The following is an 18298-nucleotide window of genomic DNA, read 5'->3' on the forward strand; positions in this document are numbered from 1 at the left end:
ATAGAAGATGGCCATGTCCTTGTCTGGAGCCATACTTCGTGCAACCAGCCCAGCTGGTGTTCACAGCTTGAAATTTTATCACCTTGAGAACATGCTCCTGGCAGAATTTCAGACTCCATGTTCCCCATTTGTAACCGACTTTGGAAATGCCTCTTTGTCTCACTGTCCGTAAGCACTAGGCATAACTGGAGAATATTTAAGTAGTAATGTTGCTTATTCATGCGTGGTAAGGTGTTAAGAGAATGTTGCAGCAGGGTTACTATTCCTGGGTACCAAAGTCATGTGAGATGCCAGTTCAAGATACAGAGATGCTAAATTAATCTTCTAGTGCTGTTAGGTTTGGAGGGGTTCCAAAACCATTTCATCACAGCACTCATAAAAATGATAGGAAGTTGTTAAATATCCATTTCTGCAGTACAAAGCAAATAGGAATTCCAGATATTACTGTATTTAGATCTTTTTACAGATTTTTTTTTCTCTCTTAATTTAGAAGTAGCACTGGGTTGCACTTGTAGCTGACACAGGCTGGCTTTGCTCCAGTGGAGCTGATGATCTGCATCAGTCAATGCTAGCTGAGGATCTGGTGCCTTCTGCTTTAAAACTGTGGAAGACCCGTCATCTGTTAGAGCTAACAGTTAGGCGTGATGTGCAGATGGCATTCATTTTCTCCTATTGCCTTTGTAATATAAACATGCAAGACTGAAAGCTCTATCAAAGCATAAAACATGCAGGGTTTATTTTTACAAAGGGCTGAGTGTTACAGACACAGCCTTTTCCTTGCTCACCCTCAAACACTCCATTAGTGCCCAGCCTCAGAGTATTTTCTGACGTGCACTTTGCAGCAAATTGTGAGGAGAAGTAGCTACAGGGCCAAAATGAATGGCTTCGGGTAAAAGAGCCTCACATAAATGCAGGGTGGGATAGCATGTTGCATGGGTATAGGGTAGAAGATTTTTCTCGTGGTGCTGTGGAGTAGAGAGCAACAATGTTAACTGTTACAAAGTCATTGTTCCCTATCAATAAAAACATTTTTTTAGCCAGTTCTTCTGGCTGAAGAAAAACGTAATATAGCTGTCTTTCAACACAGCAACACACAGGATGTTTTTATCCCTCTAAATTGTTCTGTTGGACTTTTCTGTGAAAGTCCAGGTGTATCCCATGCCTTGTTTGTAAAAGCAGGCCAAGTTCTTCCTCTTGTTGAGGTCTTTCAAGTGACAACTTTAGCATTTCAACAACTGAGTTTGCTGTAGCCTCAGGTTCTCTGAGCCTATCTGCAAACCGCTTGCTCTTTGGCATCCAGCTTCAACTGGAGTACAGCTCGGGGTGGTCAACAGCAGAAGCTGAGAAGGCAACTGGAGGGGAGAAGGATAAGAAAGAAAACAAAAGTCCAGTAGAGGTACCTCCGTTTGAATTCAGAGATGAGAAAGATGCGGTTACTTGCTTATTATTGTTTACCTGTCTTATGATACTGCCTAAACACTTTAGTGATTGAGGTCTGCACTCTGCCAGGCAGGATACCAAGAATGAGTCCTGCACACAAACAGCTTCCCTCATAAGTTTAAGACATTTAAAATTTAAGCAGAGGATACAGACAGGTGGAGGGGTGTGAGGAGACGTAGGGCAGTATCGATCATCAATAATAACCAGTGGTCTCAGCAAACCTCCTATTGTAAACACTGCTACACTGAGTTTGCTGCTGTTATAATTGCAATTAGTATTTCCTTTATGCAACACAAGGTTAATAATCAGTCAGTATGGGGTACTGGCTACTCATCTAATTTTTAATACTATTTAGCTGTTATAATCTGCAGCAATTTTGTATTATAAAGAACTGATTAACAGCAAGATTATTTTTCTGCTGAAGGTCACGGGGACACCAGTGGTCCTGTACCTTAACTGCTGAGCAATGTGTTTATCCTGAGCCATGACTGGAAATTGGTGAGCTGACTTGCCAGAGATATTACATTCATCATGCTCTGTCATCAGGCACAAGGTTTAATTCAGAATAAAGTAGAACAAGATGAAGTAGAATACATATTCCTCAATTAACTATGTGCTGAAAGTCTTGCTGGAAGATTTTTTTGTTTACTGAGTCTCAGTGTAGCACTTCAGGTCATACCCATGTTATTTAGCTCAAAATTAGAAGAAAATCAAAAATTCAGGAAGCAGAGTTTGCAAGAATGGCAGATATAGAAACCATATAAAGGCACTCCTGTAAACCCCTCTTCTGAAGCCAATCAAAGATCTCACACCTGTTTTTGTTTCATACTATTTGTATTTTATTTATTTATTTTTCTTTCTGATTTACACTGTCATAACTGAGAGGAGAGCTCATTTTCCTGTCTGCATGAGTAGCAATGCCACTGGGAGATTTCCAGCAGATGTAGATTGTTTTATGCATCCTGTATAGTCTGTAAGTGTATAATACCAGATAGGATATACACTCAGTCTCCTTTCTTGAAATGTAGAAGTGACATCTCTGTGTTGAAAAGGACTAAGAGGTGAACCATGGCCTGCCCACTGTTGGTACTTCAGAAATATTGATCTAAGATATATAACTTTTATTAAATAATACCAATGATTGACGATTGATATGTGTATTGTTTTCCTTCCATTTAACTATGTTGACATAACATTAAAAATAAATAAATGACAAACAAAAAACCAGTTTTGAATGAGCTTTTGTTTCAAAAAACTGTTATATTATTGTAATATGGTCACCATGCAGACAGACTTTTTGGCAGGTTTCAAATAAATATGCCAGAAATAAGGTTGTTGACAGCATCTTGGATTGGAGTGTATCCAGCTTTCATCCATAACATGTCAGTGCAGTGATTCTTTCACAGGCAGGAAAATATGTCACCATAGATCCATATTTTAGAGTCTTAAAATACCATAGATGTCTGGATTTATGGCTTCAAAGTCAACTTCACAGGTGGGTAGCGTTATTTTTCAATCATCAATGAAGATGAAAGTGATAACATTTACAGTTTGTAATATGCAACATCAATGAACGGTGCTTGTTTTAAAACCTGTGGTAACATCTGTTTTACTTTCCTAATCCAGAAACAATTAAGGTTTTATGTAAGAAAGAGAAGGGGGTTGAAAAAAAAAATGCAAAAGGAAAAAGGAGAAAAAGGAGGCTGAAGGTCTTTAGCTCGCTTGCAGATATTGTGCAGGCTTTGTGCTAGCTCTTCATGAGAAGCAGAGGGCTTGTGACTCTCACAAACAACTGACTTAATTTTAATGTTCTCTTCTACACTGTTTTTAGTAGAATCATCTCATCAGAGCAGAAACTGTGCATGCTTAGTTTATTTTCATATGTGAAATATGCTCAGATTTTGGTATTAAAGACAAAATAGTATCTTTAGAATTAACAGCCGTGGTTCACAAGGGGTATCTGCTGTTTGGTTCAAATCTCTGTATTTACATCTGCACACTAGGATCTTTCAGGAATGAGCAAATTATGCCTTTTTACTGCACACTGGAAACAAACTCTTTGAGGTGCCACTTCAAGAGTGTTATTTATGTACTTGAATCCGTATCTGACAAAGGCTTAATTAAACACCTTCCTGACTTCTAGAGCCAGCTTTCCTGAGCAATGTGAACAGGCAGCTGATGTCTGTGTGGAGGAATTTATTTTTAAGGGGTGGGAGCTGGGAGCTTGCTGCCAAGGTTATCAGGGATCAGTGACGAGTCTGTAATCTCCTGGAGATGAAGGCTGGTCATAGTGGTGCAGCAGCATCCCTCCGGAATTAACAGAAATACAGGTAGGAAAGACTTAAGCCATGAGTGCTAGTGTATATGATACTGTGTGCATGTGGATTTCCTGCAAGTGATTTCATCAAAAGAGACTTCAAATGACTGAGAACAAAAAAGCTGCTGTCCAAGCCTGTGCTGAATAAAGATGTTTACCTTTCTTTGAAATGCCATTTATCTCTCCTTGCTTTTTATCAAGGAAAACTTTCTGACAGAATTTTGAAAGCAAAATGAATCTTTCCTTTCTGCTTTCTTGCAATGCATTAAAACCCAAAGTATTGTTTTTAAAACTTTTCCTCCTCTTGACATATTAGAAATCCCCAGTCTTTGTTATTGTGAGTTTGTTCCAGTATTGATTGAATGACTAAAGAATTAATGGGGTTATTATACGATAGCAGATTCAATGGAAATATTGATGCACTGAAAGCTTAAGCACATGTGAGCATGGGAAATCTCACAGAATACAAGGTTTTATTTTTGAACTGGATCTGAAATTGTTGATTCAATTCAAGCTTATTGAAAACCTCCTGAATTATTTTTGTCAATTTTAAAACTTCTGGTTGCATGGGGGGAAGTTTATTTTCAGGAATATGGGTGTTTCCATGAGCCCTGCAGTGCTGCCTGCATCTTACCTCTGCCTGTTTGTCCTTCAGACACTGTCAAGGTTTGGCAGTGGCTGGGCAGATGTACTGTGGCTTTTCAGCTGCTTCTCCCCATTTCTCCTGTCATCCCGTTAGGTCCCTCTGTGCCCTGCTGTGGAAGGAAACATATTTCTGCCACTTACTAACAAGACCTGGATTCTTTTCCTGGCTTTATTTCTGATTTGCATGTGATTCTGGGAAAGCCACATACTTTCTTTTGAGCCTGATTTGCACCACCTGAAAAATAGGGACTGTAATACTTTCCTAATAAAAGTGTCTAAGACTACATTAATTAATATTTGTAAAAGTGTCTAAGTTGAAGATGCTATAAAAATGCAAGTATTTATATTGTTTTCTTGATGGAAAAATTATATTTCTCAAGGCTCCTGACCTACTTTTCATATTTGTTTATAGATTCATTCCTTCTAATTATTTTGCATTTCAAATACAATGCCAAGTACAACTGTGGGGAAAACAAAGATGATGGGATGCTAACCTCTGCATCTCTTTGCTAGAAAGAATGGGCACCATTGTGCTCAGTCCAGAACTATAATTATTAATGAACACAAGTACCACCTCAGATGTCTAATGGTTCAAGCCCAGCTCTCCATTGCAGGTTTATAAACTTTGTAATGGATAGATCCCCAAATGCATAGGAAGAGGATTTCAGCATTATATTTTTTTTTTCTGTAAAATGGATTCTTAATATTAAAAAAGTTGGAAAATGTCTTCCTGCATCTTCTGAAATCAAACATATGAGGTTTGCCTGACCTCTGTTCAGGTAATTTTGCCACACTACAGAAAATAATAAATAAATAAACATACATTACAGCGAGTTAAATAGTTTCATTGTAATACAGAAGCACTTCCTCTATTATAAGGCTTTATGTCTTCCTAGTTTGTTTGTTTGTTTTTAAAGAAAAAAGGAACAACAACAACAACAAAAAAAAAAAAAAACAACACTTTAAAGAAGTATCAGCAGGTCTGCATTAGACCCGCCATCCCTAATAATTTAGTAAATGAAGCAAACCTCCTAAATCAGTGAGGTTAATGTGGAGGAAAAGCATCGATGGCTGTTCTGGCTGTGAGGTTTGATCTCTGGAGGGACGTCATCCTTCCAGGAAAGTGGAGAGCACGGATAATTCATACAGTTCCTGTGTCTGCTTCAATTCATGCATAAATTCACATTTAGTGTACAGTGATAAGGGAAATCCAGAAAAAAAAAAAAAAAAAAAAAAAAAAAACATGAAAGGGATAAAATGCAATAAATATTTAAGATCTTGTGAATGTGAACACAGCACTTCATAAAAATCTCTGTCTCAAGAACAGAAGTGCTGTCTACATCCTAGACAGAACGTATGGTTTAAGCATAGTGAAGTCAAAGCTCGTCAATGAGTAGTGATGGAACTTTTATTGTAAAGATTAAAGGCCATGATTAAATATAATGGATATGCTAGACATTAAATCCATCTTCATGTCCTTAGACTTACCAACATGGGAATGAATGCAAGGTGTATTGAGTGGATATGATGTTTTCTGGGAAGGCAAAAAAGGTCACCATGGGAATATCTTCTCTGATATTTTATCTCTTTATATGCCCCTGTGAATTATTTATCTTCCTGTATTCCTCTCTGGTATCTTATTATAAAAGTATCTTGAAAGTTACTGGAAAGCTCTTTAGTCAAACTTAATGAGGGGAGGTAGGAAATTAGCCTTTAAGTGAGCTAAGTGTTGGTGTGGACAGCCAGTGCCAGTATGCAAGGAGGCAGTGGGAAGTGCGGGTTACACTGCTGAGCATCCAAGGGGTGCACTGCATTTATCAGTTAATCTAATTTAGGAAGAATTTAATACCATAATGTATTAGAGTGGCATAACTGTACTTGGCTTACCTGCCTGCCCCAACACGGCTGCATGGTGTGATTCTGTAGGAATACTTTGCTGTTTAGATTCTGTTGTTTTTCTCCTTGTCTCAGTGCCTTTTCTAAATGTACACTTTCCTTTGATATTTCTAGGAGCTGGTGGGGAGTAATCCTCCACAAAGAAACTGGAAAGGAATTGCGATTGCATTACTTGTTATTCTCGTTATCTGCTCCTTGATTGTCACCTCTGTTATACTCCTGACACCAGGTATTTATAACCTTTAAGTCACTTTCATTCTGTTTTTCTTCTGTAATTTTACACTTCCAAGGATAAAGGAATTGCAAGCTGACTGCAAAGTCAGCATCAAAAGAATCATCCTTCCTGCTCTTTAGCTTGATGAGTTGGAGACCATTCTTAAGCAGACTGCTTTAAAGTGTTACATTTTGATTCAAAGGTCAAGATCACTGAGCTGAAGGTACCAGGGTGAAACTTGGTTTCATAAACATAGATGGCAAGTATAATTTTAGATGGACAGGGTAACTGAGACCTGTCCAACCTGCCCATATGGGGCAGCAATCAGGTCATGGGACTTCCTGAAGTCCATGTCCATGTGGAGCTGCAGCTGTTACCTGTTGGGTAATCCTGGAGCATCTATAGTGGTATTAAATGTCTGTGTTTAGGCAACTAAATACCTTCCCATTCAACTATATTGATTTTTATGTCAGACTGCAGTGGTCCAGCTTTACAAAGCAATTCCAGATTGGTATGTGCTGGATAGCACTTAACTACATCAAATGATTAGTCACTTCCTAATAAGAGATTCTTCCAGATAGTCCTGTTTTCAAGCTTCAGCAAAGTTCTGCACATGTAACTTTTGTAATTTACTTCTCTTACAGTAGCTACTGTAGTTCTAGGCTTGAATTTTTGTGTGAGATTACTGTGATTATTGATTATTACATATTTATACAGCCCTCTAAATTTCCATGACTATTTAAACAGAAGAAATAATCTACTTTTGTGGCTCCAAGAAGCTTGTTATTTGAATATGAAAAGACAAGTGAATGAGAGAAAAGACATAGAATTCAATGTCAGAAAGGGTTAGGAGCTACAAAACAGAGAAGGCAGAAGGTCTCCTGTAGGGATGTAAAGAAGAAAAGGGCTTCATTCTTGGATGAGTACATGGAAGCACAGAGAAGAAGAGGGAAGAGGCAATAAGGGAGAAATAAAACCATAGGAAATGGAAGACCACAAGGTGGTGAAGTAGAAAAATGAGATTAGAGTTGTGGGGCAGAAATTTCTAGGAGCTCATAGCATGTGAACTGACATGTAGTTCAGCAGATTTAGCCCATCTTCCCTGACACAATTCTTATTCAACAGTCCTGCTGTAAAATAGACTGAAGAGAGCGATAAATCAAGAAATACAGGACTTCACAAAGTTAACTGGAAAATAAGTGAAACAATCTCTGTGATGTCCTTTTGGTTATTTAAAGTCATGCCATGTTTGGTTTATTTCATGCTATCCTGAATTTTTCAATGCAAATGCAAGTAGTACATGGTCATGCCAGCGTAATTAAGTAATTAAATTAATTAAGGTTAAACTTAATTAAGGCTCATTCTTTAAATTACTTTTGCTAGGGTTCAGATTAACACCTTTGGACATAGCAGTTCATCTCTGAGACATTTTTGGCCATGGTCTGTGGTCTGTATTCATATTAAGCAACACTTATTTGCAGTGATGAAATTGTCCCTTATCCATGAGACATTGAAATGTTACCTCTTTTTTTTTTGAAGTGTATTTACAGTCTTTTCATAAATGAATGCCGAAGCATGAATTCCTAAGCCCATACTTGTGGGTTTCAATAAGTTAACAATGACTCTTATTGCATAGATAAGACTAGGTGTACAGCTTTCACTGAAGAGCAGGAATAGATAAAGGTGGATACATGGGGTGGAGCATGAACATACCTGTGCAGTACTAAAGACAGTCTGAGTCACAAGTTTTTCCTTTTACAAGACCACCTGTAATAAGGATATCATTGTAAGGTTGGTCAGAATATCTGATGAGGATTTAGCATCTCTGGTTTCAGTTCCAAGCTCTGCTACAGACTTCATTTATGACTTCTCCTGAACCTTACTCTCCTTTCTATGTAAAGACACACAAAATCCACTAATGACTGTTATGACTACAGATACTACAATGCTATTGTACAAGTAAAAGCTGAGCCAGAAAAGGTATACTGAACATTGATTCCTTGTAGATAATGTTCTCTTAGGAAAACACAAGTAAATATGTGTTATTATGACATTCTATGTTATGTAGTACAAAATGGGAATGGGAAATGTATGCATTCAGCATTAAGTAAAATTCATATTTGTATTTGTGTGTTTATTTTATTTGTACGTACATACAAAAAATAACATTCTGTGTTTGTGTATGTATTCATAACACATGTATACACATAAATCATCCAGTTATTAGTAAGATTTTAGCAAGAGCTCCAAATAGCACTTTTGAAAGTGTCTCTGTGTTTCTGTGTTTAAAACTTAGGAAAATGCAAAGTCATTTTCTATGCTCAAATTTTATTATATATATATTTATTTTTTTTATAAATTATTAAAGTGGAATTTGTTTTGTTTTTCTCCCTTAACGGTGTTTCAGAACTGTCCTCTGCATGTAAATACAAAACCTCTGAGCTCAGTACCGTTTTTTTTTGTTGTTGTTGTTGTTGTTGTTTTTTCTTTTGTATATATATATATATATATATATTATTATGGATCTAGACTGCTTCATGGTGAGACTCGGCCAAGGGTAAAATCAGATAGCTTAGGTTGCTGCTGTGGCTTGGCAGCAGCTGAGCTCAGTCTTCTCTTGGGCCACTGACCCTGGAGCTTGTTACAAGCACATGCAATGGCACAGGGTAATGGAAGGCTCATTTCACAGGCATTGCCCAGCAGTCAGTGCTGAGTGAGACACTGAGAATGACTTGGCAAACATAACATTTTAAATTGCTAATCCTGAATGGGGATAGCACTTCCCAGAGAGGTAGGAGAGGAGTCTGTCCAAAAGGAGAAGCAGAATGTGAACTTACTTGTCATAAAAGAGCTCACTGGAAGAATAAATATTTATCCTTTGGTAATCAAACTGAGAATACAGTGATGGATATTTGAAGCAAGAGCAAAGGAAGGGATAGGAGGACAGAGAAGGAAAGAGGCAAAGCAGTTTTTTGGATGTTTGTGGGGAGCTTCTGCCAAGTATGAGAGTGGTATTGGAAAAAAAATCCTCTACTGAATCTCTCAAGCAGGATGATGTGGTTTGGCATGGTCAGAGCAGAAAGCTGGAGGCTACTTCACATGTTTGTCTTTCTTCTGATGATAAGACTGGAGTGCAACCTGACACTCATGCTAGCACAAATATATATTTGCATTTCATCTCTGCATTTCTCATTTGTAGTTATCTTGTCCCTCTCCCTGGCTGAGAAACCATTCTTCTTTTGGTATTTTTCCAATGATTTGAAGGACTGTTTTACAATGCAACACTAAGGCATGCAATGAAGAGGTGCTGTAAAACCAATGCTGACCATCATGAAATTACTACAGAGAGCAATTTGGGGAATTCCTGGGATATAGTGCAGTATGCACAGACATGCTCAGACATTAATAATGATGATGATGATGATGATGATGATGATAATAATAATAATAAATAATTATAATAAAGTGGGTATTAGCTAACTGGATCCATAACGTGAATCATCAGGATGACATTTCCCCCATAAACTGAAACTCGGGACAGTCTTTGGAAAATGCAAGAGTGAGTGGTAGAATGGGGAATGGGAATGGCTTGTTTCACAGACCAGATGCTGATTAAGGTTTTTAATGATAAGGAAAAAAGGATTTATGTACCTCTCCAAGATATTTGCAAATCAGTCCAGAGCTTTAAAGAAGGTTTAAACTCTGAATTCAGCTTGAGAAATGCTGAAATTCTGGCTGGTTTGGGTTTCTGAGAAGCAGGTCACTCACCCTGCTGTAAGAGCAGCTTGTAAATTTGGAACAGCATTTACATTCAGTAAACATTGTACTTCCAATAGCAACGTGTTATTGATAGCAAATGCTTAGGTCTTATTTTATAAAATTCTAATAAAACAATATTACTATGATTTATATATCTCTTGATATTCTAGAAAATAATTCTTAAAAGAAGCTGTAGCTGGTGGAAGCTTGCATTTAATTACACTGTAGTACACTACATGCCCACAATTGCCTACGCTGAAGGAGTCTGTTTGTGTGTGTGTGTGTGTGAGTCCTGCCATTCCACCCACCTTTGAAAAATATGAAGCTATTCACTTAAATGATAAAAGCGTGAGACTGAGACTTTCTTAATTGACAGTTGCTCACTTGTTGCAGCATATGGCATCTATATGGGTCTTGTCTTATCAGAGGTGTGTGTGTATTTTTATAAACATGTGCAAATGTTTGTAGGTTTGCATGTGTGCACACATATACATATCAAAGCTGAAAAGAGGACACAATTCTGCAGAAGTTTTGCGTTAAAAAAAAAAAAAAAAAATCCCTCCCAAAATGTCATTAGACAATTTGCTTAGGAAAAAGGTGTTTTCTGGGCCCCTCTATTTGGAAAGTGAGATTAAGAAGGACTTTTTGCATATCTGTTCCTGATGTTTAAAGCTTTGTGAATGTGTACATCAAGTTTGTTCCTTTCAAATATAACCTTTTGGTTAAAAAAATGTACACTCAATCCTATGTAAAAATCTTTACAAATTTCATAAGATTTTTTTTTTGGACAGAGATAGTACTGAAGATAGTCATTGTATAGCATCAATTCACAGCACTCTGTCAGACAGCCAAATACATCACCTTGTATACTTAATATGGCTTTTGCTACTCAGCAAGAGCAAAGAAATATCCACTGACCAGTTGTGCAATGCTGTAATTTGTTTGCTTACAACTGTTACATATGAATGTGCATTATTAGTCAATAAAAAAGTAGGATTTTACAAAAGGGAGAGAGACTGCCTGTTTTTCTTGCCTTGGCCACTTGCCTTTTGGGGATGGGAAGCTCTGCTGAGGTAGAACAGGGCTCAGGTCTTCTCAGTGACTGAGCTGGCATGCCAAGGTGGGATGGGAACTTCTAGTATGTTGGATCAGGCCTGCCAAGAGGTGGATATTTAAAAAATAAAAATAAAAATAAAATAAATAAAAATAAAAATTAAAATTAAAATTAAAAAATCCATGACTTAGCAGCACACAGTAGCCCAAGAGACATGTGAGAAAAGCATCTGACACTGACCTATAGCTGAGTACCAGGGATACTGGAAAGAAAGATGGGCATCCAAAGGTATCTGAGGCTTCCTGACCTGTCAAGCAGCCTCTGAGCATTACTGGAGTTGAGAAGCTTGAAAGAAAGGATTGGTACCACAGAAACAAAACAGGCAAGGAGGTTGGCCAGTCTATAATGGGGCTAGAGGAACGGAGCAGACATTCTTAATGAATGTTCTGACTTGCCTATGTGTTAGATGAGAGGCAGTAAATCTGAATTTTTCACCAAAATGTTATTTACTGATAGCTTATTAATTAATTATTTTTCTCCTCTGCTCTATGACTGAGATTAGCATTATCCACAGTATACTGGAGGAACTATTGCAGCTAATATTATAATATGGTGTTGGACAGTATAAGGGAATCTTATCAAGACATGTCTTATAGAGGCTGATGTGTGTGCATGCTTTATTCACTCCTTCTCCCTTTTACCCTTTTGTCCCTTTTTCCCTTACGAGGAGTTTGAAGGGCTGTGAAGGTGCAGAGGTCACGCAGCCCCTGGACTGGCCATTTGCATCCTCTTCAGAAAGAGGGAATGAGAAGGGCTTCCTGCCCTGCCCCTTCCCAAAGCTCCAGCACGTTTGTGTGTGCCTTTCCTTATGCCTTCATGACGGGGAACAGTGTGTCCTCATTCCCTGAGGTGGCTTTTGGAAAGCAGTGCCTGAACCAGCTACAATATCCCACTCTGCAGTGCCTGATCTCTGCACATGCCTAGTGCTAAGCCCTTGCTCCATGGTAGGAACTAACTGGAACAGTTTCCTGGAGCTCTTCTGACCTATATTTTCCAGGTTAGTAAATAAAATTATGCAGAAAAACTTGGCATAGTGCTGTCACATAGAAGGATTTGGCAGAGGACTTGTATTAATATGTCTTGGCACTTTGAAAGCCAAACTAAACAGTGTGATTGAAATCAATTAGATTTAAAAACAAAAGAAAACAAAAAATGAAAATTGAAGAATTTCTTTTAATTTGGTTAAAAAAAAAAAAAAAAAAACACCTTCTGGTGGAACAAAACATTGTTCAGAATTAATTTTCAGTAGTCTCTGGTAACTCAGGAGTTTCAATTTAGTGTAGTAGAGAAGAACTTTTTCTCTCTAACAAATGGCTTCTAAGAGTCTGTTTCCACTGCTTGCAATCACCAGTGCATTCAGTCAAAGTAACAGCTTTAGTTCTAGCCAAAGGTACCAATGGCTGTGTGATATCAACAGACCCCAGGCATCTGGATACTGTAGCGAGGAACAATATTGCTGTGGAAATACTCAGGATGTGGCCTTATGTTTTACTTTTACAAGCAGATGTGCTTAAGGCTGATTGAAAAGTTTGCATTAAAATACTTTTTTCAGGAAAAAAACTTAAGTGTTGGGAACAAACTACTCAAAGTCATTTTTAAATATCTTTAGAAAATGATTGCTTGTCAAACAACAAAAACAACAAAAATCAACAAGAAAACAACAACAACAAAAACAACTGTTGATGGAAAACAAAAATCGAAAAGAAAATTGTGGATTTCAGGTTTTCTCTAAAAAAAAAAAAAAAAATTTGAGGAAATGAAAATCCATTTTCATACTAGGCATACTAAGCACTTCTATTGTTCCGTAAGCTCAATAATCCATCAATTCAACATAAACACTTCAGTCATAGGCCCAAGTGCCTCTGCATTATTTTTATGAGAACTGTTACACAGTGGAGAGGTGCTGGTGGAAATGAGAAGGCACAATTTTTGTAGAGAAGAAGAGGCTACCTGTGGCAAACTTCTTAAATGTATGTCTTAGTTTTACTCAATTCTACTCATATGTGATCAGTCTTGGTGGCATCCTAGATGAGAAAGATTTCCTTGTGATAAGACAAAAATCTGTTTGCAGTCACTGGCTGAAACTTTAGAAGTGGGGTGAGGGAGCACATTACGCCGTATGCTGTGGGAGTAAAATTTCCAGCAGTGCCTAAGAGCACCACTTCTGTGGTGCTCAGGAAAGCAGGACTTGGTGAATTCCATCACATACTCTATCTCAGATCCCTATTGGATGTTATTTATTTAATTACTTGTTCAAGAAAGTTGTCAACCCATATCCTAATTTCCAGTACTAGAGTGTTGTTTGTTTTTTTTTGCAATGACACCACACATTTGGTCTTGAAGTTGACATGGAATTGTTCTCTGCAGGTTGGTAGGGGCTCTTGCTGTAATACACAATACTTTATTTTCCTGTATGAAGGACAGGGGGGGAAGCATACAGCAAGGTTTTCTTTTTTGGAAAATTAAATTTGCTACAAAGTAGATCTAGGAAGAGTGAAATAAACAAACAGTGCTGCTCATTAAAGAGGATCTTCCAGAATCTTCAATTGGCAGTCTGGTTCTTCAATTTAAAAGTTGACCACAGTTCCATGTTACAATTGTGTTTGCAAATGAAACCAAATCCTTTCAGTAAAAATGAAAATCAGTATCATCCAGACATGCACCACCAAAGGATTTAGAGGTATTTCTCATAGATTTTTCAAAAATATCTCTTCAGTTAGGTGTTTTATGAATTCTTAAAAATATTCTGTCTAAATCCTTACAAGGCTAAATACATTTGCAAGTGTTGTTCTGCATGACAGTTTTTAAGGAAACAAAAATATCAGTTTTAAGTAAGTCAATTTACATTTTATTTTATTTTACTAAAAAAAAAAAAAAAAGAAAAAAAAAATGGTTTTGGAATAGTGAATGTTGAAAAGTTTTAATATTCTTGAGAGTAGTCAGAATTCTATAGTGCTCTGATATCTGCGTGTTTGCATGCCTTTTTATATCTTTTTTGATCTGTTTCTGTCAAAAAGGTGTGTTTTGGATCATTGGTCCTTTTGTAGTTGTTGAATCTAGGCATAAATAATCAGGAGGTTTCTCTTTGTGAACTATTAGATGGTCCTTTTCTACTGTTGACAATGTGAAGGAGCTTATGAGTGACAGAAGGCTTAATATGGACCATTCCTGAATGAGATATGATATGGCACTACTCAGAGTTGCTGTAGTTTCAGGTACAGTTCAAAGTAGAAGTAATGGCAATTTGTTTTTGTATGCTTCACAGTTGAAGATAACAGCTTGTCTCAGAAGAAGAAGATAACAGTGGAAGATCTATTTAGTGCTGATTTCAAAATCCATGACCCAGAGGCTAAATGGATAACTGGTAAGTGAGGCATGAAGGGGCGTCGGCATCTTTCCTTCAATGGCTCACTCCCGGGATACCTGTTTTTATTTTCTTCTTTATTCCCCCTGTTCTTTTCTTTACTCTTCAAATTACAGAATCATGCAGCGGTTGCGCTTGGAAGGGGCCTCAGGAGATTATCTTGTACCAACCCTTGCTTAAGCGGGAGCAGCTAAAAGAGGTTTCCCAAAAATTAAATCCTCGAATTCCTATTCCAGTTTTCCTCCCGATTAATAAGTATGCAAACACCACTGCTCTGTTATTGCCATTTTTTATTTAAGTACCTCCAGTGAGAGAGATCCCATAGAGATATCCCACAGCTAGGCATAATCAAATCTTCTGGTTTATTTTTGTTCATCAGAACACTTTTTTTTTTTTTTTTTTTTTTTTTTTTTTCCAACAGAGAGGTGAAGTGTTGCTAAGCAACTGGCAAACAGTGGTCCAGCAGCAGCTGGGCTGGTGCTTGCACATACCCCATTTGCTCTTTTTGTCCTACCCTGCCGTGCATTTTCTAGTCAGGGGAAAACCAAATAATACTGGAATTAATGCACGTAGTGTTTGCTGGAGTGGAACTGTTTGGGGGACGTAGATTCTAGCTCCCGCTGGAAATTGCTGCAGTCTGAACAATCTTTGGCAGGAATAAAATGATCCGTGGTATGCCATTCATGCAGGTTCCAGTCCAACTCCGATTATCGCTAAAGTTATTAGTCTTTCTTCTGAATTTAATGGGGAACTGGATCAAATCCTTCCTCTTGTTTGGCTTTCATTGTCTGCTGTGCCCATTGGGAACAATTCTAATACCTGTAATGAAAAGAGAGAGAGCTAAAGGGTTGTGCTGAAAGAACGCGCTCCCCAGCCACCCTCAGCACAGCTGTGTCTGCCTTCTTCCTCCAGCTATGGAATTGCAGGAAAGCAATTGCAGACAATACACACCTTCACAAACACACCTGCAGTGGGCAGGAACTCTTTTTCAGGCTGCTTACTCTGGTGGAGCAGTGCTCCCCATAGCCACTCTTTGGGAAGAATGTAAATGGAAATGTTAGGAGTGCTCCAGTTCAGAGTTATTTGTCTACTATTCCTTTTTAGCATTGATATCCCTAATGGTCTTAATGAAAGAAGAGTTGTTTTATTGTGACCTTTGCAGCTACTTTTTTTTTCATTATTATTTGCTAGACTATGAAGGAATGATGATGAATTAAACAAACTTTTACAGGAACGGAGAATGGAGTATTGCCATGGAGCTGTGTATAACCTCTCCTGTCTGAGTATATCTTTTCACAGAAATAAGTTTTTTTTGTTTGTTTTGTGTTTTTTTTTTTTTGTTGTTTGTTTGTTTGTTTGTTTGTTTGTTCCCACAAAACTACAGTCTTCTGTGCAAAAACAGTATTCCCTGTGCTTTTCTGGTTACAATTACATCCTGGTGCCATATGCACTTTAATTGAGAGTCCAATTCTAGCATGTTTTTAACTTTATTTCCCTCTTCCCATGTGCTTTCACTGACTCCAGTGCAATTTAACATAGATCTTGCCTGATCTAAAATTGCTAAAATATCATTTTATACAAGAGAATTATGAAGTTGTATTGTGCAAACCTGCCTGAATATTTTAGAAGGACTTGTTTTGTCGCTGTGTTTCTAATATTGCTGATATTGATTTTAATACAGCTAGAGGCATTTTTTTAAGCCAATAGATATTCTGTAGATTTACCCAAGTAACTTGAGGGTTGAGAGCAGGTTTGCAATCTGCAATGTCATTCATGCAAGTACCCATAGCCATTTTACATTAATTACCTTTCTGAGTTATAGTTTCTTTTCATAGCTCTCTCTACCTGGCTAAATGGCAAAATCTTGGTCAAGGTCCTTCATAAGCAAGATGAAAGACCAATAGTCTGACATCCAAGCACACATTCCTATTGGTTTCATGTTCTGAGTTTAAGAGCAATGAAAATCTGTCTGAAAACACCCAAGCCAAACTAATAAAACCTAGTACAGCAAGAGTGTCGAAATGGCTTTGCAGAAAAATTGCCTATTTAACAGTCACAAAATGAGTGACTTTAGCATAGTTTAGTGGATAATCTGCACAAAACATAAATACCTGTGGTCTATCCTTGCTTCCTTTCTCATCCTGTTAGTTATGTAGCAAAATACCGCAATCATTCAGAGATCTGCAAAATTCAGTCCTCTCAGCTCTTCAAATCTATATTTCCTTCCTTTCCCTTTCCAAAGCAGATAAGTATTTCTCTCCAGGGTGACAATTTAAAATATTCTGAAAACTCACTGGAATTGACGGGATGAACTGATGTTTAAGCATTTTTTTTGATTCACGGTGGGCAAGTGGAAATAACATATTTCAGATCGATAGCTCTGTCATTCCATTGATTTCAAAGGAGCTAGAAAAGTAAAAAGAGAACCAGTTTCAAAGCTGACATAACTACACATCCAATGCAAAGACCACACGCTTTCCCTCAGCTTCCAATTGCAACTTAAGGCTGATTTGTGGATATGGCTGCATCTTTTTTATTAGAATTTCAATTAAATTTACTGGCATGAAGTGAGAGATATGCCAAAGATGGGACTTTGAAACTCTTAGCATTTTTGTGATGCTGCAGTAATTTTTAATTCCAATTTACATCTCTATCCAATGGTTTATGGAGAGGAAAGAATATTTTGTTTAATCAGCTGCTGCATTCACTGTCGTCCACAGCCCCAGACATTGCTCTTACTGAGTCACAAAAAAAAAATCTATAGGGGACCAACCTAATACATAGACCAGAGTCAACTGCTCAAGAGTATATTTCTAGTTCCACATCTTCCATGGATTATTATTGCTTAGATATGTTTTGTAGCATAAGTTAACACTGGCATCATTGTGAAGGTTTCTCTTTTCACAATAACACTGTACATACAGTACAGTATATGGTATATATGGTATAGTACAGTAGATATATGGTATTATAATATAAGAAGTTTGAGATTGTTCTAGTGACCAAATTGCATTCCCATGCCCAGCAATTTAAGTGCAAAGAATCCAAAAAGCATCTCCCTGCCAGACTCATCCATCCCTTTCCTCCCAGTGTGCTCTGGTTGTTGCTCTCCGCATGGCACCCTGCGCCTTTCCATTCTCTTCCTGTAGTGTAAACTTCCCTTAACTGTACAACTATAATTATGTTGTCCATATGCTAAGCATGCATGCGAGCCCCAATTAGCAGCTCATTTCATACTGCGTATCTTAAACACTGTATTTGGACACTTTCTCGTTTGCATATCCTCCTCCGTACAGTGCCACAAGTGTCCCGTGCAGCCTTTTGTTAGCCCACTTGTGGATGACAGATGGCCTAATCGTTAGGCAAGTCTCTAACTGCTTAGCAGTTCTGCTTTCAAGCTCCACATTACTTTGTAATTAGGTTTCACAATTGCTAGGCTTTTTCTGTATTCCCCTTGACATGGGATTTTAGCTCAGGTTTCTGAGAAGCTTGCTGGGATGCTGCAGTGTTCCTGTAATAGTAGACCAAAACTGGGATAAAGGTATTTCA

At 37.7% G+C, this 18298-nt stretch overlaps 1 protein-coding gene across 7 annotated transcripts in view; it reads left to right on the top strand.

The window, feature by feature from the left end:
• Window positions 1-18298, top strand: part of DPP6 (dipeptidyl peptidase like 6) — a 551222-nt gene that overhangs the window by 373389 nt on the left and 159535 nt on the right. For all 7 annotated transcript variants that reach the window (XM_032181652.1, XM_032181655.1, XM_032181650.1 and 4 more), the window contains exons 2-3: window positions 6413-6527; window positions 14651-14749. In XM_032181652.1, the coding sequence (XP_032037543.1) occupies window positions 6413-6527; window positions 14651-14749 (214 nt within the window). The remainder of the gene's footprint in view (window positions 1-6412; window positions 6528-14650; window positions 14750-18298) is intronic.

The sequence above is a fragment of the Aythya fuligula genome, chromosome 2 (genome assembly GCF_009819795.1).
Source record: "Aythya fuligula isolate bAytFul2 chromosome 2, bAytFul2.pri, whole genome shotgun sequence".
Classification (NCBI taxonomy): Eukaryota; Metazoa; Chordata; class Aves; order Anseriformes; family Anatidae; genus Aythya; species Aythya fuligula.